The sequence below is a fragment of the Macaca fascicularis genome, chromosome 1 (genome assembly GCF_037993035.2).
Source record: "Macaca fascicularis isolate 582-1 chromosome 1, T2T-MFA8v1.1".
NCBI lineage: Eukaryota > Metazoa > Chordata > Mammalia > Primates > Cercopithecidae > Macaca > Macaca fascicularis.
Genome location: NC_088375.1, coordinates 107,190,576 through 107,210,446, shown reverse-complemented (window position 1 = coordinate 107,210,446; position 19,871 = coordinate 107,190,576). Strand labels below are relative to the sequence as shown.

The following is a 19,871-nucleotide window of genomic DNA, read 5'->3' as shown; positions in this document are numbered from 1 at the left end:
GGAAAGGAAAAGCGAGGGGAGCGGAGAGGAGGGGGACCGGGAAAGAAGTACCAAGACACAAAGGAGGAAAAATTTGGTTATCTTCAAGGGGACTATCGGGGCCTGAGTGAAAACAGTGAGACCAAGAATCTTAAAACAGCTGTAAACATCTGGGACTCAGGCCCTCTCAGGCTGGCCACATGCCCACCCCTTTCCCAAAACAAATGAATCAGATACTGTACAGATGTCTAGAAACATCTTTTATTTGGGTAACAGGTCCCAAAACAGGTCAGTTAATAAAATAGATTCTAAAGAATATGGCCCTATGCACAGCCCTCCCTCCCCAAAAATAACGCTATGGGTAGGCATTGCCCTTCCCCCTTGGGCTCCTCGGGTGTATTTAAAAAAGTTTTGGCAGCTCAGTGTTTATCATCTGGGCATGGGACACCATGTCCATGTCCCCATATTCCTAGGGTACAGTAGCAGTAGGTGGCTGCAGCAACCTTCCTCCTACCCCAGCCCAGAAAATATTTCTGCCCCACCCCAGGATCCAGGACCAAAATAAAGAGCAAGCAGGACCCCTTCACTGAGGTGCTGGGTAGGGCTCAGTGCCACATAACTGTGCTTTGAGAAAGAGGAAGGGGATTTGTTTGGCACTTTAAAAATAGAGGAGTAAGCAGGACTGGAGAGGCCAGAGAAGATACCAAAATTGGCAGGGAGAGACCATTTGGCACTAGTCCCCTGGGAGACGGGAAGAGGGAGATAGATATGAGGGCAGGTGCTAAGAAAAGTAGGAGGGGTCCACTCCAAGTGGCAGGGTGCTGAAATGGGCTAGGACCAACAGGACACTGACTCTAGGTTTATGACCTCTACATAGCTGTCCCACAGCAGCTGGGTGCCCACCTCCAGCCTCCCATGTGAGCCTGTCCTTATGTATAGTGTCCAACTTCTGCTTCTAGCAGTCGTGTCTTCCCCAATCCTAATGTCCCCTGATCATGTCTCTAGCGACTTGACTATCTCTTGTTTCTTGGGACTGGGGCCAGCCTCTCGTCTGCCCACTTCCCTCTCATTAGTCAGATAGCCCCAAAGGCTCTATCTTTAGCTCCCAGAGAATTTTTTGGTCCTCAGTACTTCCCTTCCCCATTCCTTCCTATTCCCCACAACTGGGGGAGGGAAGGGAGAACAGGGGCACCTGATCATCAGTCTCCCCTACCCCTCTCTTGAAGCACCCTAGATTTGGATGAAGAGCAGGCCAGTGAGTAGGGCAAAGCCTGCTAGGAGCAGGATGACCTTGAGGATCCTTTGTTCAGAACTGGCCAGTTCCTGGGGCAGGATTTCCAGAAAGGTGATATAGAGAAAGGTGCCAGCTGCCATGCCCTCTAGCACAGACTGGGCCAGTTGGTGCAGAGGTCCCGCCGACTCAGCCAGAGCTGCACCCAGCCCGATGCCTAGAGGTGTCATGCATGAGAAGAGGATCCCACAGCCAGCCACCACCTGTGCCCTAAGGTGGCTCTGCAGCAGCCGCAGGGACAGGCTGACAGCCAGGATGCCCTTGTGGAGCAGCAAAGCCAGGCACAGCTCCATCGCCCGAGCCCGGTCTCGCTGCAGCCCCACCGCCAGTCCCTCAAACACAGAGTGGAGGGCCAGGGAGAATACCAGTACACAGGCACGCAAGGCTGAGGGGCTTGCTGGGGCTCCACTCGCCTGTGGAATCCCTGGCCCATCATGCCAATGCTGCGGCCCACCATTCACTGTTCCCAGCAGAGCTCTTGTTTCCTCAAGAGGTGACGGCCCTGACTGCTCCTTGTAAGCCAGTGTGATCTGCTCCATCACCAGGACCAGGAAGAAGCCCATGGCCAGGATGAACTCTTGCAGCGGGAACTGGAGCTGTGGGCAGAAGCGGCAGCAAAACGTTAGGGGAAGGAAGAGTGAGATGCAAAATCTGGTGGAAGCCCAGTTACACAGACTTAGGGTCCCACACAGATACAGGGCTACTCTCAGTCACACAAAGATAAAGTGAATTGGTAACACTGATACAGAATGATACACACACACAGATTATGGTGTCACTCACAGTGTTACATGTAGACCAAAGTTTCTCAGCTTTGGAACTATTAACATTTTTGGGCCAGATGCGGTGGCTCATGCCTATAATCTCAGCACTTTGGGAGACCAAAGCGGGCACATCACTTGAGCCCAGGAGTTTGAGACCAGCCTGGCCAACATGGTGAAACACCATCTCTACTAAAAATACAAAAATTAAGGCCGGGCGCGGTGGCTCAAGCCTGTAATCCCAGCACTTTGGGAGGCCGAGACGGGCGGATCACGAGGTCAGGAGATCGAGACCATCCTGGCTAACAAGGTGAAATCCCGTCTCTACTAAAAATACGAAAAAAAAAAAAAAACTAGCCGGGCAAGGTGGCAGGCGCCTGTAGTCCCAGCTACTCGGGAGGCTGAGGCAGGAGAATGGCATAAACCCGGGAGGCGGAGCTTGCAGTGAGCTGAGATCCGGCCACTGCACTCCAGCCTGGGCGACAGAGCTAGACTCCGTCTCAAAAAAAAAAAAAAACAAAACAAAAATTAGCAGGGTGTGGTGGTGGATGCCTGTAATCCCAGCTACTCGGGAGGCTGAGCCAGGAGAATCACTTGAACCCCGGAGGCAAAGGTTGCAGTGAGTCAAGATTGTGCCACTGCACTCCAGCCTGGGCAACAGAGCAAGACTCTTTCTCAAAACAAACAAACAAACAAGCAAACAAACAAACAAACAAAAACACATTTTGGGCCAGATAATTCTGTCATGGGAGCTGTCTTGTGCACTGTAGATTAATAGCATTTCTGATCTCTACCTACCAAATGCCAACAGCAGGCACGATGTTCCCTCTATCCCCCTCCCCACTGTGACAACTAAAAATATCCCTAGACTGTTTCCTGAGGAGCAAAGCCACACTCCTAGTTGAGAGTCAAGGATGTAGACATACATGAAATGGTCACACATTGGCCCACCTCCCCAAATACATAGAGCCACATATCACAGGACATTCAGGCTTATACGCAGTCACACAGAGACACAGGTCACTCAGTCACAGACACAAAGGATTACATCCAGTGCCACTTCCTCAGTTTTAGGGGAAAAAAGAGAGGAAAGAGCCCAGGATGACTTTCCTGCCCCACTATCCAACGGCCTCAGTTTTTCCTACAATAAACCAAGTCCTATGCCGTGGACTTGATCATTCCTCACAGCCCACTTCCTTAGGCCAAGGCCTAAAAAGGTCAGCAACACCAGGACCCAGGGAATCACCTCCTATCCTTCTCAGGCCTACAGAGACCTCTATCTCCAGCCCTTTAGGAAAGTGGTGAGAGAGTGAAGATGATTCTTGGAGCACTTGCTGGTAGCTAGAACTGAGAACCCACAGAGAAAGTCACACACCTGAGAAAAAATGTCTTACTGTCTCAAAGGGCATGTAGGGGTCACACAGGGAATGGGGAAGGGGGAGGGAACACAGAAAGAATTATGCCCCATAACCAAAAATCACTATTCATATCACATGCCAAAAGCCTTCCACAAAGTCACAGAGTGGCACATGAATCGATCTCCACAAACCAACACTCTTAGAGGTGTGTGATTTCCCTCCCGCATGTCACATGTCCAGGTCAGCGCTCACCGTCACGTGCAAGGCTGCCAGGGCCTCATCTATGGCAGCCAAGTAGTCAGGCAGCAGGTCCAGGAGACAGGTGGCCAAAAAGACACCCCCCGCAAAACAGCTTACTAGGCTCAGCGCTTTCTGGCGGGAAGCTGGGTAGGGGTTAAGCACAGAGGAGAATGAGCAAACAAACCCCCTCCAGGGCCCACCACCCCAACCCAAACAATGGCTACCCTTGCCTTTCCCTCCTCCTTTGGTCACTCCCCACAGCCCCAGAGCCCTCCCTAAGCCAAGCATTCATAGGAGTGTGGAGAAAAGGAGAGGTTTACCTGAGGCTTCATGGTTAGCTCCTGGCCGGCGCAGCACACAGATGGGCACCAGGCTGCAGAGGAGGGTGAGCACCAGCAGCAGCACCAGGGCCCCCAACTTCACCTCCAGCCCCACAGGCACTGGAGGCTCTGAAGCTACCGCCTCTGGGCGCCACACCAGGAGCTCTGGCTCTCCCCAGGGCCCCATGGTGCTGCTGGTAGCTCCAGTGACTCTCAGACCTAGGAAGACAGACCACAGTGGGTGGGGAAAAATCATGCAAGGGAAGATGGGGCAAGGAATGGAGAAGCTTGGTCAGCAGAGTGCAGCTCCCTGGCCCCAGCCACTTTGTGACCTTCCCCAACCCAGGGTGACTCATCTACTCCTGTACCAGGAACATTCCTCTCTTCTCACACTTTCTTTCCCAAGTGACTTATTCAGGGAGACTGCAAGGGGGAAACCTAGGCCTGAGAAAGGCTGTATGGGTATCTCATCACCCTTTCACCTGGCGCCCCCAGCGAACTAGGAAACTAGGAGCCGCCTCCAAATAGGACCTGGAGCTGGAGTTCCCCTAAGGAATGTAGAGGCCAGGTCCCCAACTCCCGAACGGAGTGGGTGAAGCCAAAAAGGCTGGGGCTGTGCAGAGATGTCATGGGTATCTTCGTGGGTCGCCTGGACAGGGTAAGTTTGGGTGCTGGATCGCTCCATCGTTCCCCTTTTCCCAGCGTAGAGAGCAAGCGCTTCAGGCCCCAGGCTGGGACCTAGAGGCAGATGGCCAAGGAGAGGGGCCCTAAGAGTCTGCGGTCCCGGGACGGACTAAGGCGACACTGAGGGCGGTGCCTGAAAGTCCGGGCTCCAGGAGGCGGGGTGCGAGGCCGCCAGCGTCGCGGGAAGCAGATGAAGAATGCGTGAACTGGGACTCCTGCTCCCGGGCCCGGGGAGGCCTGGGCAGCCCGACCTGGACCCCGCTCCCAGAGAGCCCGCACTCACCTCCCGAGGGTCTCACTACATGGTCTCCGCGCGCTTCCGGCCTAGAGTCGGGAATTCCCGCCCCCTCGCATAGCTCTCCCCTCCCCCACAGAGGCCGCGTACCCACGCCCGACTGCCAATGGCAGCGCCGAGTGGGCGGGGACAGACCGGGAGTGACGTGAGTTAGTAGCAATCAGAGACCGGGAGCGGGCGGAGCAGGCGACGAGAGGAGAGTGAGCGAGAGCGAGGGCGGAGATTAGGAAAAGGACCTCGGGGCTGGTGCCCTGGGGCGCATCTGTGGAGGACTGACTGGCCGGAGCGGGCCGGTCAACAAAGGCTTTGATTATATGGATATTTTTAAAAGAGGGAGACCCCGCACTGTCAAGTCTTCCGGCCCACATCTGAAGACATGTTCCTGGCCTTGGGCCAGTCTCATCTGTCTCTCAGAAGGCTCTGACACCCCGTCAGTGCCTCTTGGCGCCCAAGGGAAGGCATTCCCTTCTTGTCACCAATTTCCTTGCCTGCTTTCCCTCGCCAGCACCCACAACAAGGAAAAAGACAAAGCAGAATTGGAAAGCGGGGAAAGCAAAGAGAGAGGGTATGTTTCGAAAATCATCTCTTCTCGACTACTCCTGACACTCAGTGCAGCCTCCGCCTTCTCCAGGTGGGTGGGGACGTGGTGGGACCGGAATGCGGGGTGCTGAAGCCACGCCCAGGGAAGAGCCCCCAGCGCATTCCAGGCTACCTGTGCACCGCGCCTGCGGGCATCTGGCCAGCTCCCGCCACCCTCGCCGGTCTGCTTGCTGTTTGCTGTTCCTTGAATGCCCCAAGGTAGTTGTTTCAGCTCAGGACTTTCACCGTTTCCTCAACCTGGATTCTCGTGACTCGCAACCCTCTGCTATGAGAATCCTCTTCTAGCCTCAAGGGACGGTAAAGACAAAAGAAAATTTAAAAAGGGGGCCAAGCTGTTCTTTTATGCAAAGGTGAAAAAAGCTTCATTGCCTAAAGAAGGAGATGGGATCTTGCTTCCTACAGCAAAATTAATTTTAAAAAATGAAAGAAAGAAAGAAAGAAAGAAAAAAAAGAACAGTGTAATGCTTCTCACAAGGCTCCAGAAACGAAGGCCAGTAATTCCTTAAGTAAAAGAAGAATGTGAAGACTTCTTAAGGAGCTGGGCGCGGTGGTCCACGCCTGTAATCCCAGCATTTTGGAAGGCCGAGGAGGGTGGATCACCTGAGGTCAGAAGTTCAAGACCAGCCTGGTCAACATGGTGAAACCCCGTCTGACTAAATATACAAAAATTAGCCGGTCGTGGTGGCGGACGCCTGTAATCCCAGCTACTTGGGAGGCTGAGGCTGAAGCAGGAGAATCGCTTGAACCCGGGAGCCGGAGGTTGCAGTGAGCCAAGATCTCGCCACCGCACTCCAGCCTGGGCGACAGAGCGAGACTCCCCATCTCAAAACAAACAAACAAACAAACAAAAAATTGGCCGGGCGCGGTGGCTCACGCCTGTAATACCAGCACTTTGGGAGGCCGAGGCGGGCGGATCGCGAGGTCAGGAGATCCAGACCATCCTGGCTAACGTGGTGAAACCCCCGTCTCTACTAAAAAAAAAAAAAAAAAAAAAATTAGCTGGGTGTGGTGGCGGGCGCCTGTAGTCCCAGCTACTTGGGAGGCTGAGGCAGGAGAATGGCTTGAACACGGGAGGCGGAGCTTGCAGTAAGCAGAGACCGTGGACCACTGCACTCCAGCCTGGGCGATACAGCGAGACTCCGTCTCAAAAAAAAAAAAAAAAAATTATTCGTAATTGGTATCATTAACAAGGAATTATGACTGGAGGGGTCAGGAAACCTGGACTCTGGTCCAAGCTCTACCTTTATAGTTGTCAAATATATACATATATATATATACACATACAGATATGTCATATATGACTAATAGTTGTATATATTTATGGTGTACAACATGATGTTTTGAAATATATGTACATTGGGGCTGGGCGCGGTGGCTCACGCCTGTAATCGCAGCACTTTGGGAGGCCGAGGCGGGTGGATCACGAGGTCAGGAGATCAGGATCATCCTGGCTAACACGGTGAAACCTCGTCTCTACTAAAAATACAAAAAATTAGCCGAGCGTGGTGGCAGGTGCCTGTAGTCCCAGCAACTGGGAGGCTGAGACAGGAGAATGGCGTGAACCCGGGATGCGGAGCTTGCAGTGAACCGAGATCTTGCCACTGCACTCCAGCCTGGGCGACAGAGCGAGACTCCGTCTCAAAAGAGAAAAAAACAAAAACAAAAACTTGTCAGCTCTATTTGCTTTAAGAACTATATGAGTAACATGAAAATGCCTGACTAGACCCTGTTCCTGTTTTTACTCTTAGCTCGTTCAAATCTTCATGAGGATAATTAACAGCAGTTTGAGTTCTGGGATTCACACTCCAAACTACTGTTTTACTCACCCAGCTACCCTTTTCTGAAATACTACTGGAAAATCATACCTGTATCAGTTAACCTCCATTATTTTATTTGAAGTGAATTCCTGGACCATGAGACATTAGACCAAAGCTAAAAATAAAAATAAAAAAATCAATCAACCCTGAGTTTTGGTATTACTGCTTTCAAGTCATGGATCTGCCTCCTCATAGGTAAAATTTGCAAAATATTACCCGCCGTGTGTGCCTCAGAACCGTTATGGATTAAGGAAGAGAACAATGTTTATGAAAACGTTTTGTAAATTATACAAATGTGGGACATAATGTTCCTGGTAACTGTATGCAAACAATAAGACAACAAAACAAACGCAAAAGCCTTTTTAACTTGTTGCAGTTTTCCTGCCCGGTGTCCCCTCCGCGAATGAGCAGCGTGCAGCGAACATGTGCGCGCAGTTGCGGTTCTCCATCAACGCCACACTGCTCGGCCTGCGGACGGGGAAACCTGCCATCGCGCGCCTGCGGCCTGCCGAGCGAGGCTCACCGTTCCACTGGGGTCAGTGGGCTATTGACTCCCCGCCTGGGTGAAACCGGAGCTTCCGAGTCACGTGGCGCGCGAAGACAAACCAGGCTGCTCAGGGTTTCCCGTAGCTTTCCCCCAGCTTCCTGGCGATTCATATTCTGGCGCTTACCCCTCCCTTTGGTCCGGCGGAACCCAATCCCCGCCTGACAAGTAAGTCCCGCCGGCCGGACGCGGTGGCGCGCGCCTGTGGTCCCAGCTGCTCAAGGTGCTGAGGCGGGAGAATCACCTGAGCCCGGGAGGTCGGGGGCTGCATGGAACCGTGATCGCACCACCGCACTCCAGCCTGGGCAACTAAGCGAGACCCTGCCTCCAAAAATAAGAATAAAGAAAAAAAAAAAAAAAAAAAGAACTGCGGCCCCATTGGCCTGACTCTCCTGAACAGCCTAGCTGTCTCCGACCAGTTACGGAGGAGGCGGCCTTGAGAGGGTAGTGCCCATTGGCTCGATGTCCTGCCCTTCCGAAACCTAAGTCTTTAGCTTCCAATCAGGACTCAGCTTTGGGAAGAGCGCCACGCGGTGGGCTAGAGGATGCCCTAGTAAATCCGCAGGTCTTTTGACTCTTTCCGCCTTTGTTTACAACCCTGTTGTGATCTCCCTGTTGAAAAAGCGAGGGCTAAAGAACAGGCATTCAAATATCCTGTGCTCCAGTCACAGCCTTTTCTATTCTTCCGCTAGGAGACACCAAACCCTGGGGAAGATTTACTATAGCTAAGAGAAAACTGAAGCAGAAAGGGCGCGGCTACCTACTTCTTAAATTCCGTTTGTGGACCCTCAGACTCTTAGTCCCCTACTCCCAGATACAGCGGCCCTACCGTGGCTCCTGGCAAGGTGGCACCCACTTTTGTAGTGTAAGGATGGGGGCGGGGTTTGGCTGGGCAGGTCCAGGATACGAGATCCTGGAAGAAAGAAAAGGTGGTGTGTTTGGGGCGGTCAACGGGCTACGCTGGCTTGACAGGGCTGGACTCTTCAGAACAGGTAATGCTTGGGGGGCCTGTTTGTCTGAACCTGAGGGATAGGGCTGAAGGTGAAATATCCAGGGGACAGGTGAGGGGGCTTGCTAGTGAGAAAGCGCGGGGGGCGGGGGAGCAGGGACAATAGAAGAGGGAGCAGAGGAGCCCAGAAACTGTAGGGTGTAGGAAGCAGCCATCATTCCCTTTCTGCAACCCTCTGTCTCACACGCCTTCCTGCAGAAGCATGGATCTCGGTATCCCTGACCTGCTGGACGCGTGGCTGGAGCCCCCAGAGGATATCTTCTCGACAGGATCCGTCCTGGAGCTGGGACTCCACTGCCACCCTCCAGAGGTTCCGGTGACTAGGCTACAGGAACAGGGACTGCAAGGCTGGAAGTCCGGTGGGGACCATGGCTGTGTGAGTGTGATGAGTGGGAGTTGGGGTGGGGTTGAGACACAACTCTGTTGTAAGAGGCTTCAGCTCCCACTTGGAGACAGGTCTGAAAACAGACCACCCCGAAAATAGATGTAAGTTGTATAATAACTATCTCCATGCCCAAGAAATGAATGGACTGAAAATGAAGCATAAGGCTGATGTCAGGTAGGACTTCCAAAATTCTTCCCCGCACATATATATAACCTTTTCCTACTGTAGGGCCTTCAAGAGAGTGAGCCTGAAGATTTCTTGAAGCTTTTCATTGATCCCAATGAGGTGTACCGCTCAGAAGCATCTCCTGGCAATGACAGTGGCACCTCTGAGGACCCCTGCCGTCCAGACAGTCCCCCTGCCCCCAGGGCAACCAGTTCTCCTACGCTCTATGAAGTTGTCTATGAGGCAGGGGCCCTGGAGAGGATGCAGGGGGAAACTGGGCCAACTGTAGGCCTCATTTCCATCCAGCTAGGTCAGTGTTCTTTGTGGGAAGGGGAAAATGGCCCTTCGAGACTGGCCCTAACCATGGGGTTAAGGGGGTTTACCCAACCTGTGCCACTACCCAGGCCCTGCTGCTGTCAGGGTCCCTAAGTATCCTTTCTCCCAGCTACCTGTTTTCTACTCCAGATCAGTGGAGCCCAGCATTTATGGTACCTGATTCCTGCATGGTCAGTGAGCTGCCGTTTGATGCTCATGCCCACATCTTGCCCAGAGCAGGCACCTTAGCCCCAGTGCCTTGTACAACCCTGGTGAGTCTTGGTGTCAGCCAGAACCACTACTCCTTGATACATATGTAATGACACAGACAGGGCAAAGGGATGAGGGAATAGAAACTGATGATGAACTGCCTTTGCCCCAGTTTTTGTGGCATTGGGCCTGAAGACCAAGGAGACATGAACAGTTGAACAATTTTTTATTTTTTGAGCCAGGGTCTTACTCTGTCGTCCAGGTTGGAGTGCAGTGGTGCAGTCATGGCTCACTGCATCCTCAATGTCTTGGGCTCAAGCAATCCTCCCACCTCAGCCTTCTGAGTAGCTGGGACTACAGGTATGTGCCACGTCTGGCTAATTTTGGTAGAGATGGGGTTTTGAGGTTTCGCCATGTTGCCCAGGCTCAGGCTCGTCTGAATCTCCTGAGTTCAAGCGATCTCCCTACCTCAGCCTCCCAAAGTAATGGGATTACAGGCATGAGCCACGGTGCCCGGCCAACATGAACAATATGGAGTCTCACTCTGTCACCCAGGCTGGAGTGCAGTGGCACAATCTCAGCTCAACTGCAACCTCCGCCTCCTGGGTTCAAGTGATTCACCTGCCTCAGCCTCCCAAGTAGCTGGGACTACAGGTGCCTGCCACCACACCTGGCTAATTTTTGTATTTTTAGTAGAGACGGGGTTTCACCATATTGGCCAGACTGGTCTTGAACTCCTGACTTTGTGATCCGCCTGCCTCAGCTTCCCAAAGTGCTGGGATTACAGGTGTGAGCCACCGTGCCCGGCCCAACATGAACAATTTTAAAAGCAGGAAAGGACAAGAGAGAGAGAACCCTTGTGGGTAAGGTAGCAACAACTCAGTTAAGGTGGGGTGAGGGAATCTGGGGACAGGGCTCAGGAGAAAGCCCAGACTTTGTGTGCATTGTATTCTTAGCCAGAGCCATTATCTCGGCCTTGGGTCAGGACACAGAAATGGGACAGGCCACCTGGGAATCCCAACTGGTTATAGGTACAGGAAGGAAGAAAAGCAATAGCAGCAATGTTTCCACTGGAACAGTTGCCCAGGAGGCACCCACTGGCTAGTGCTACAGTGTAGCAGAGGTATCACATTAGATGCTTTCTCAAGGCCGGCTGGGCAGAGTCCAAGGCCAGGTAAAGAGGAGGCTGTGCTCAGATCACTGTTCCTCCTTTTCCTCTGAAAATTACTCCTTGTACCCAAAAGGCAGGGACCAGGTCCTAGCCTCTCTTCAAATCTGCAGTTGAAGCTGGGACCAAAAGCCAAGTTAAGCATCTTAGAATCTTTTTTTTTAAAAAAAACAGAGTCTCTCTATGTCACTAGGCTGGAGTGCAATGGTGCCATCTCAGCTCACTGCAACCTCTGCCTCCCAGGTTCAAGCGATTCTCCTGCCTCAGCCTCCTGAGTAGCTGGGACTACAGGCTCGTGCCACCATGCCCAGCTAATTTTTTTTTTTTTTTTTTTTTTTTGAGATGGAGTCTCGCTCTGTCGCCCAGGCTGGAGTGCAGTGGTGCAATCTTGGCTTACTGCAAGCTCCGCCTCCTGGGTTCACGCCATTCTCCTGCCTCAGCCTCCTGAGCAGCTGGGACTAGAGGTGTCTGCCACCACGCCCGGCTAATTTTTTGTATTTTTAGTAGAGACAGGTTTCACCATGTTAGCCAGGATGGTCTCCATCTTCTGACCTCGTGATCTGCCCGCCTCGGCCTCCCAAAGTGCTGGGATTACAGGCGTGAGCCACCGCGCCTGGCCTAATTTTTGTATTTTTAGTAGAGGCAGGGTTTCACCATGTTGGCCAGGCTGGTCTCAAATTTCTGACCTCAGGTAATCCGCCCACCTTGGCATCCCAAAGTGCTGGGATTACAGGCGTGAGCCACCGTGCCCGGCCACATACATCTTTCAAAAAGAAATACTAGTGAGAAAGTCAAGTTACTCAGTTGATGGGCTCAGGTTCACCACCAGCACCATCTACTCTCCCTACATCCTCTCTTGTGATTTGCTGTGAGACATATGGCTGCCTTTGGGAAGCTTCATATGAGAGGGGACAGAACCTTAGTCTGGGAAGCGGAGCTCAGACCCTAGGGGAGAATAGGCCACTGCCCCAGGGAATTCCCTGTGGTTGACATGCAACTGAATAACACACTCTGCTAAATGGAAGTTAATGGCTGAAAGTGAATCATGTGCTTGCTGTAAGGAAATTACGTAAACTTCACTGTAGTGAGTTCTTTCAGGTTCTCTTGGGTATGGGGAGACATGGACCAGAATAAGCCTTCCCTAGCTTGCTCAGAGTGCCAAGGTCCTAAGTCTCTGGGTGAAGGATATGACAATACCCTCCTCTCTCCCTTCTTGGCCTCAGGAAGTCCCTTTGGCTTGATCTAGAACCTGTCGGAATTAAGGTCTCTGCCCCTCACCTCACCTCTAGATTAAAGTTGTCTCCCAGTGCAAATAGGAAGCGCTTTCCAGAAGGCATGTAGAGGGAGTAGCCTGGGTGTTGCAAATGGGATGACCCCCTCCTCAATCCTATTGCATCTTCTCCTGCCCCTACCCCCAGCTGCCCTGTCAAACCCTGTTCCTGACGGATGAGGAGAAGCGTCTGCTGGGGCAGGAAGGGGTTTCTCTGCCCTCTCACCTGCCCCTCACCAAGGTAACATGCTTCCCCCTAAGGGTATCCCAACCCAGGGGCCTCACCATGACCCTGGCCAATATCCCAGGAGAAGCACTGGGGAGCTGGGGGCAGGTGAAGGACCCAGGACTCACACATCCTGGGCCTCCAGGCAGAGGAGAGGGTCCTCAAGAAGGTCAGGAGGAAAATCCGTAACAAGCAGTCAGCTCAGGACAGTCGGCGGCGGAAGAAGGAGTACATTGATGGGCTGGAGAGCAGGTATGCCTGGGTTATTTCTGGCTTCCTGTGGGCCATGTCTGGGCCCCTTCCTCACCACGGCAGGGAAAATAAGGGACTCAGGTTGCTGAGCCTTGTCCTACCTCCCCACACTCTAGGGTGGCAGCCTGTTCTGCACAGAACCAAGAATTACAGAAAAAAGTCCAGGAGCTGGAGAGGCACAATATGTGAGTGAAAGCGTTTGTGTGTGTGTGTGTGTGTGTGTGTTTTGAAGGCGGGTACAGCACACAGGGGCGCCATTCTTGGCTCCTGGTACCCAGAAGATACTAACTCTTCATTCCTCCTTTCCCAGCTCCTTGGTAGCTCAGCTCCGCCAGCTGCAGACGCTAATTGCTCAAACTTCCAACAAAGCCGCCCAGACCAGCACTTGTGTTCTGGTACCATTAGTCTATCTACTCCCATCTGCCCCCACGTCCACCATCTTCCCCCACACTTCTATCCTTATACCCCGACTACCCAGCCAGATCTACTTCCCACATCCGATAACCCCAGCTGGCCTCCATTCACTCTGCCCCCTACTCCCTTCCTCTGTTCCTCTTGCTTCCTCCCAGATTCTTCTTTTTTCCCTGGCTCTCATCATCCTGCCCAGCTTCAGTCCATTCCAGGGTCGACCAGAAGCTGGGCCTGAGGATTACCAGCCTCACGGAGGTGAGAGGCAAGGGCAGGGAGCAACCCCTGGCTGAGCAAGGGATGGGGACTGTGTTCTCCAAGGTCGTCAAGAAGCAAGAGGGAGGTCCTGTCCTGTCTAGGGTCTCCCACCCAGGGGAGCACTCTACTACTGCCTTCTTTCCTTCACCTCACAGTGACTTCCAGAAATATCCTGACCCACAAGGACATAACAGAAAATCTGGAGACCCAAGTGGTAGAGTCCAGACTGAGGGAGCCACCTGAAGCCAAGGATGCAAATGACTCAACAAGGACACTGCTTGAGAAGATGGGAGGGAAGCCAAGACCCAGTGGGCGCATCGGGACCGTGCTGCATGCAGATGAGATGTGAGCTGGAACACACCTTCCTGGCCCACTTGCTGATCACAAGGAATCCTGGGCTTCCTTACGGCTTTGCTTCCCACTGGGATTCCTACTTAGGTGTCTGCCCTCAGGAATCCAGATCACTTCAGGACACCCCAAGAGATGTCCTTTAGTCTCTCTCTGCCTTAGGCCCAGTCTGCATTTGTTTGCATATATGAGAGGGTACCTCAAATACTTTTGTTATGTATCTATGATTTTATTTCTTCTTTGGGGATAGGGTTGAGGGGAAATAAGTTTTGAGTGATAAATAAACGTTTTAACTGAAATTGTATCCCAGAAGTCTCATATAAGTAGTAGAAGAGGGGGAAAACAAGGGAGAAGTGGTGGGGAAGACTTGGTAGATTAGGGCCTTAAGTAGCCACCTCCTTTCCCTCTCTGCCCCCATGACTTCCTGCTCCAAGTTACAGAAGGGAAGGAAACCATTTTACTCTTTTTATTCTGCTCATTAATGATCTGAAAGAAGAGGATGGGGAAAAGGGGATTCCACCACAAGGCTCCAAAGAACCAAGAGTGCAAATCAGTCCATTTCACTTTCACTGTCTGAGATTGGGTCTCTAAGACCCAGGATAAAAGGGTGGAATGTAGCTATATGGACTCAATTTGCTTCCGGACCTTTTCCAGAGCCTTTCTGTCCAGTTGTCGCTGACGAATGATGACAAGACAAGCGAAGATCAGGGCCACAAACACAACAGCCCCTTCGAACTTCCAGAATAAGTGTTGTTCCATCAAAGCTGAGCGGCAGCTGAGGGCAGGAAGGAATAGTTATTCCCAGGGAAGGCCAGACAGCTTCTCCCTCTAATCTCCCTTCTACTTCAGCCTAGCCAGGATATATTCAAGAGGAAATCAGAGCCAGGCTTCTGTTGTGTGTATAGTACATAAATCCCTCTCAAATAGATCATTTAATTTATTCTCTGGATAAGCAGAGCTAGTATTAACCAATTTTACTGATGAGAAAATATGGCCAATAACATAATGCTGAGGAATAGAGCTGGAACTTGGGTTCAAGTAATTTGGCTCCAAATCCCGTCTTCCTTGTTTCTTATTTATTTTTGAGATGGTGTCTCGTTCTGTCACCCAGATTGGAGTGCAGTGGTGTGACCTTGGCTCACTGAGGTCACACCACTCCCCTGCCCAGGTTTAAGCAGTTCTCTGCCTCAGCCTCCCAAGTAGCTGGGATTACAGGTGCCTGCCATCATGCCCGGCTAATTTTTGAATTTTTAGTGGAGACGGGGTTTCACCATCTTGGCCAGCCGGTATTGAACTCCTGACCTCGTGATCCACCCGCCTCAGTCTCCCAAAGTGCTGGGATTACAGGTGTGAGCTACCCCTTCCGGCCTTTTTTTGTTTGTTTGTTTTGAGACACAGTCTCGCTCCATCGCCCAGGCTGGAGTGCAGTGGCATGATCTTGGCTCACTTTAACCTCTGCCTCTTAGGTTCAAGCGATTCTCCCTGCCTCAGCCTCCCGAGTAGCTGGGATTATGGGCACCCACCACCACACCGGCTAATTTTTGTATTTTTAGTAGAGATGGGGTTTCACCACGTTGGCCAGGCTGATCTTGAACTCCTGACCTTAGGTGATCCGTTAGCCTCAGCCTCCCAAAGTGCTGGGATTATAGGTGTGAGCCCGGCCACCTCTTCTTTCAAATATTCCATGCTACTGCCAGACCAGGGGAAAAGGTGGGACCATCCATCTAAAGTCATAGGAGCAAAGGAGGTAATCCAGAGAAGAGAAACAGCACTCACCTTTTGAACTCAATTCTCTTAGATGAGCTGCATGTGATTTTCTCTACATACCCTGTGGGACCACACTCAGGGGTAGTTTTCTGCCAGGAGAAAAGAAGCAAAGTACATGTTAGGAAGGGGCAACAGGAAAAACAAAAAGGCTGCCATTCAGAAGGTGCAGGTGCCCAACTATTATGGTTTGGAGTGATAGGCAACAGAGAGCTAATGAAAGAGTTCTGATGCGGATGGTGGAGGTGGTGGCTGCATGTTAGAACACTTCAGAGGCAACAATCTAGGAGAGGCAAGCATACATTCCATTCCAGAGCCTACTATACTAAAAGTGAATAAAACATAGTTATCATCTGAGGCCAGGCGCGGTGGCTCACGCCTGTAATCCCAGCACTTTGGAATGCTGAGGCAGGCAGATCATGAAGTGAGGAGTTAAGAGACCAGCCTGGCCAACATAGTGAAACCCGAGTCTACTAAAAATACAAAAATTAGCCAAGCAAGGTGGAATGCGCCTTCAGTCCCAGTTAGCTACTCGGGAGGCTGAGGCAGGAGAATTGCTTGAACCCGGGAGGTGGAGGTCGTGGTGAGCCGAGACCACGCCACTGCACTCCAGCCTGGGCAACAGAGTGAGACTCCATCTCAAAAACAAACAAACAAACAAACAAAAAAACCATAGTTATCAGTTGAATACTGCCATTAGCTTGGAAAGAAAGGGGCACATTTTCAGGGGAAAGGCAAGTACAGATTTGGACATACACTGAGACCGCAAGAAGAAAGAAAAAAAGATGATGCAAAGGCAGCTTAATAAGACTTGGATGTTAAGATGTTGCTTAAGTGTTTGCTTGGATGTCCAAAAAAAAAAAAAAAAAGGCGGGGGGGGGGTAGAGAAACAGATAACTCACAGCCTGGAAATTAGAGCATGGAGAGCACTCTGTTGTTACCACAAACTCTTCCACCAGCCAGCATGGCAAATTTGAGGTGCTCGCTGAAAGGAAAGATAAATGCCAATCCCAGACCATTCAGAAAACATTTCTCCCAAAGGCTCTGCCCATCCAAATTCCCGGCACAGCGCTTGCCCTCATTCTATGTGGTGCCGCCCTTTTCCACCTGTGCTCTTGGTATAGGGGGAAGATACTAAAACCAAAAACAAACGACGGAAGTGTCGGGTTCCCAGACAATCACCCACCTGACAGCTTCTCCTCCTGCACGGGAGCCTCTGCTTGACTGTAGCGGAGTGGGCGGAAGGGACGAAAGTCAAAATCCAGAAAATAGGGCACCCCCTCCTGCGCTGTCCATGGATAAGGTCTCCCCCAACCCCGGGGCCGGGAGCGATCCTGTCCTCCAGTGACCTCCTTTTCCCTCCCCTTACCCCCTCCTTACCAGAGCTTTAAGGTGAAAGCACAGAGCAACCAGCAGAGGTGGCGGCCCTGGGGGAGGCCATGCCTCCCGGAGTCCGCAGGCATGGAGCGCTAAGTGTCGCACCTGTCGGAACAGAGGGACCTACTCCGCAGGCCTCGTGCCTCCGTCAGAGCGCAGAGGCGGCACTTACTCTGCAGCCCTCCCAGAGGTTCCAGGTCAGGGCAGGGAAGGCCGAAGTTGCCTGTCGGAGCAGAGGATCTTTCGGGACGTCCCCGTTGCCACAGCGAGAAAAATCGATTACGCGTTTGCGGGCTAGGAAGGCGAGCGCCTTCTGCGGGGTCCACAGGGCGCTGGAGGAAGGGCCGGCGGGGGCGCACGGCCCTAGCGCCCGCTCACCTCCGCTCCCGCCCCCGACGCAGCCATCTAGCCCCGTGGATGATCCTCGGGCGCTGGCCCGAGCTGGGGGCCCGGTGTTCCCGGGCGCGTTCCGTCGTAGCCCGCTGGGGCTTGTAGTCTTCCGCGGTCGGTGGCGCCTCGCCTGCTGGGAATTAGCTCGGCGCCCCGTTGCATTGTGGTCCCGGTAGTCTTTGCGAGAATAGCAAATGGCGGTTGCAGAGGCTCGTCTGGATTCTTGGCTCGCTGCTCCCTGGCTGGCGCCTGTTTGTTCATTCTGGGCTGGTGAGCAGGGACAATACGTCGCCGTCTCAGGACTTTGCTCTCTCCTTAAAACCCTAGGATTCACAGTCAAGCTTCAGTTTGTCATCCTTCTGCAGCTGCCCCTTCATCGCCACTGATGGTCCAGTGGAGAAGCTGTGTTGGAGGTCAAGGGATGGAGGCGAAACTGCGCGTTCTCGTCCCTGCAGAAGCGGGAATATCCGAGGCACATGGCGAACGTGAAACTTTCTCCTTGTCTCTTGGCTCCCACTCCGCTACACAGATGAACGGTGTCACCTTCCCTCCTGTTACTTGCTAAGCCTACTCCGCAGAGCTGGTCCTTTGCATAACCTCTTCAAATGTTCTCAACTCTCCCTTGCTCCTACATAGTGGAGTAATCATAAGTGCAATGAGAAAAGCATGAGATTGGAAGTTCCAATAAGTGTTGAGTCTAGGTTCTGGTGGTTATTAACTCCATGATCTTAGGACAGTATCTGACTCGCAGTGTTCTGTGTGAAACGGAAATGCTAATATGCATTTACCAGGACTTTTTCTTGCGAGAGGCAAATGAAATGTGTCTCCATTTCATGAGTAAGTTCAGAGAATATAAGTGACTTGTCCAAGGTCAGCAAGCTAGTGAGTGGGAAAGCTGAGGCTTGAGCCTAGACTGTCAACACCCAGGCCAGAGATTCATTGCCTGCTTTTCATCCTATGTAGTGAAACCTTGATATACACTCAGACCTGCAGTGACTTGACCAGCACTCTGGGTTCATGCTTTACTGTCTGATAATGAATTTTCATTTACTTTTTTTTTTTTCTTAGGGTCTCGGTCTGTCACCCAGGCCAGAATGCAGTGGTGTGATCATGGTTCACTGCAACCTCCCCGTCCTGGGTTCGAGGGATCCTCCCACCTCAACCTCCCGAGTAGCTGGGACCATAGGCACGTGCCACCATGCCTGGCTAAAATTTTTTGTATTTTTGGTAGAGAGGAGGTTTTGCCATGTTGCCCAGGCTGATCTGGAACTCCTGAGCTCAAGGGATCCACCTGCCTCCATCTCAGCTTCCCAAAGTGCTGGGATTACAGGCGTAAGCCACCGCCCTGGGCCTTGGTAATGTATTAATCTAACCTAATTCTGCCCTAATTTGCCCCCTAGTTTCACATATGTGTTACCTGCAGCCTCCCAAGACATTGGGACCATGTGATTTTAGTTTTCTTAGATGCTCGATAGACAAGGAGGTACTTAAATAAACCTCATATAAACATGGGCGCTAATAAAATAATGTGGACCCCACCTCTGAAGATCAAAGGGCTTATTTCCATATTTTTTTTCTTGTTAATTCTGCTCCCCATTCTCCTCCCCCAAGGCATCTTTCTGGGCTAAAGACCACTGCTTCTACCCTCCCCAACAGCTTTAAAGGATAGAACACTTTATTTTGGGATTGACAGTGTATCTGGCTGGGCGCGGTGGCTCACGCCTGTAATCCCAGCACTTTGGGAGGCCGAGGTGGGTGGATCACCTGAGGTCGGGAGTTTGAGACCAGCCTGACCAACATGGAGAAACCCTACCTCTACTAAAAATACAAAATTAGCTGGGCATGGTGCCGTATGCCCGTAATCCCAGCTACTTGTGAGGGTAAGGCAGGAGAATCACTTGAACCTGGGAGGTAGAGATTGTGGTGAGCCGAGATCACACCATTGTACTCCAGCCTGGGCAACAAGAGTGAGACTTCATCTCAAAAAGAAAAAAAAAGAACTTAAACATAAGCCACAAATAAGGCTTATCATTACCCCATCAATGCTTGGATACTTACTGCATTTATCAAGTTATTACATTTTGCTGTGTAAAAAATATTATGTATGGTGAAAGGGGGATATATATATATTATATTAAAATATACATTATAAATAATTATATATTATATAATTTTATAATATATATTTATATTTTATAAATTATATATATTTATGTTATATGTAATTATAAATTGTAATATATATATATACTTAAGGATGCTGTTCATCAAGCCTGAATTTTCTTTTTTTTTTTTAAGATGGAGTCTGTCTCCAGGCTGGAGTGTAATGGCGCTATCTCTGCTCACCACAACCTCCGCCTCCCAGGTTCAAGTGATTCTCCTGCCTCAGCCTCCCGAGTAGCTGGGATTACAGGCACCCGCCACCATACCCAGCTAA

At 51.5% G+C, this 19,871-nt stretch overlaps 3 protein-coding genes and 1 long non-coding RNA gene across 11 annotated transcripts; 1 reads left to right on the top strand and 3 right to left on the bottom strand.

Moving 5' to 3' along the window:
• Positions 1-224: 224 nt before the first annotated feature.
• SLC39A1 (solute carrier family 39 member 1) lies at positions 225-4,965 on the bottom strand. 2 transcript variants are annotated; one of them, XM_005541732.4, is made up of 4 exons: positions 4,481-4,965; positions 3,950-4,168; positions 3,642-3,772; positions 225-1,866 (listed from the first exon to the last, which is right to left on the bottom strand). In XM_005541732.4, exons 1-4 carry the CDS (start codon positions 4,632-4,634, stop codon positions 1,210-1,212), a joined length of 1,161 nt encoding a protein of 386 aa, XP_005541789.1. In that variant the 5' UTR covers positions 4,635-4,965; the 3' UTR covers positions 225-1,209. The 2 variants fall into 2 exon arrangements, with proteins under 2 accessions (XP_005541789.1, XP_005541790.1); XM_005541733.4 differs by having other exon boundaries at positions 4,917-4,965.
• On the top strand, positions 4,357-14,202 carry CREB3L4 (cAMP responsive element binding protein 3 like 4). Of its 6 annotated transcripts, none has more exons than XM_045362805.2 (10): positions 4,357-4,607; positions 9,097-9,274; positions 9,512-9,758; positions 9,914-10,035; positions 12,560-12,652; positions 12,783-12,889; positions 13,006-13,074; positions 13,200-13,284; positions 13,459-13,555; positions 13,711-14,202. In XM_045362805.2, the coding sequence occupies exons 1-10, from the start codon at positions 4,573-4,575 to the stop codon at positions 13,902-13,904; spliced, it is 1,227 nt and encodes a 408-aa protein (XP_045218740.1). In that variant the 5' UTR covers positions 4,357-4,572; the 3' UTR covers positions 13,905-14,202. The 6 variants fall into 6 exon arrangements, with proteins under 6 accessions (XP_045218740.1, XP_073851185.1, XP_065401674.1 ...); XM_065545602.2 differs by lacking the exon at positions 4,357-4,607 and adding an exon at positions 8,053-8,454; XM_065545609.1 differs by lacking the exon at positions 4,357-4,607 and adding an exon at positions 8,472-8,754.
• On the bottom strand, positions 7,401-8,200 carry LOC141407131 (uncharacterized). 2 transcript variants are annotated; one of them, XR_012414513.1, is made up of 2 exons: positions 8,017-8,200; positions 7,401-7,460 (listed from the first exon to the last, which is right to left on the bottom strand). It is a non-coding gene; the product is annotated as an uncharacterized lncRNA (long non-coding RNA). The 2 variants fall into 2 exon arrangements; XR_012414512.1 differs by lacking the exon at positions 8,017-8,200 and adding an exon at positions 7,869-7,925.
• A 153-nt stretch (positions 14,203-14,355) lies between the features above and the next one.
• JTB (jumping translocation breakpoint) lies at positions 14,356-17,547 on the bottom strand. The gene is made up of 5 exons (XM_005541731.5): positions 17,048-17,547; positions 16,854-16,891; positions 16,570-16,652; positions 15,680-15,759; positions 14,356-14,678 (listed from the first exon to the last, which is right to left on the bottom strand). Exons 1-5 carry the CDS (start codon positions 17,128-17,130, stop codon positions 14,522-14,524), a joined length of 441 nt encoding a protein of 146 aa, XP_005541788.1. The 5' UTR covers positions 17,131-17,547; the 3' UTR covers positions 14,356-14,521.
• Positions 17,548-19,871: the final 2,324 nt, after the last annotated feature.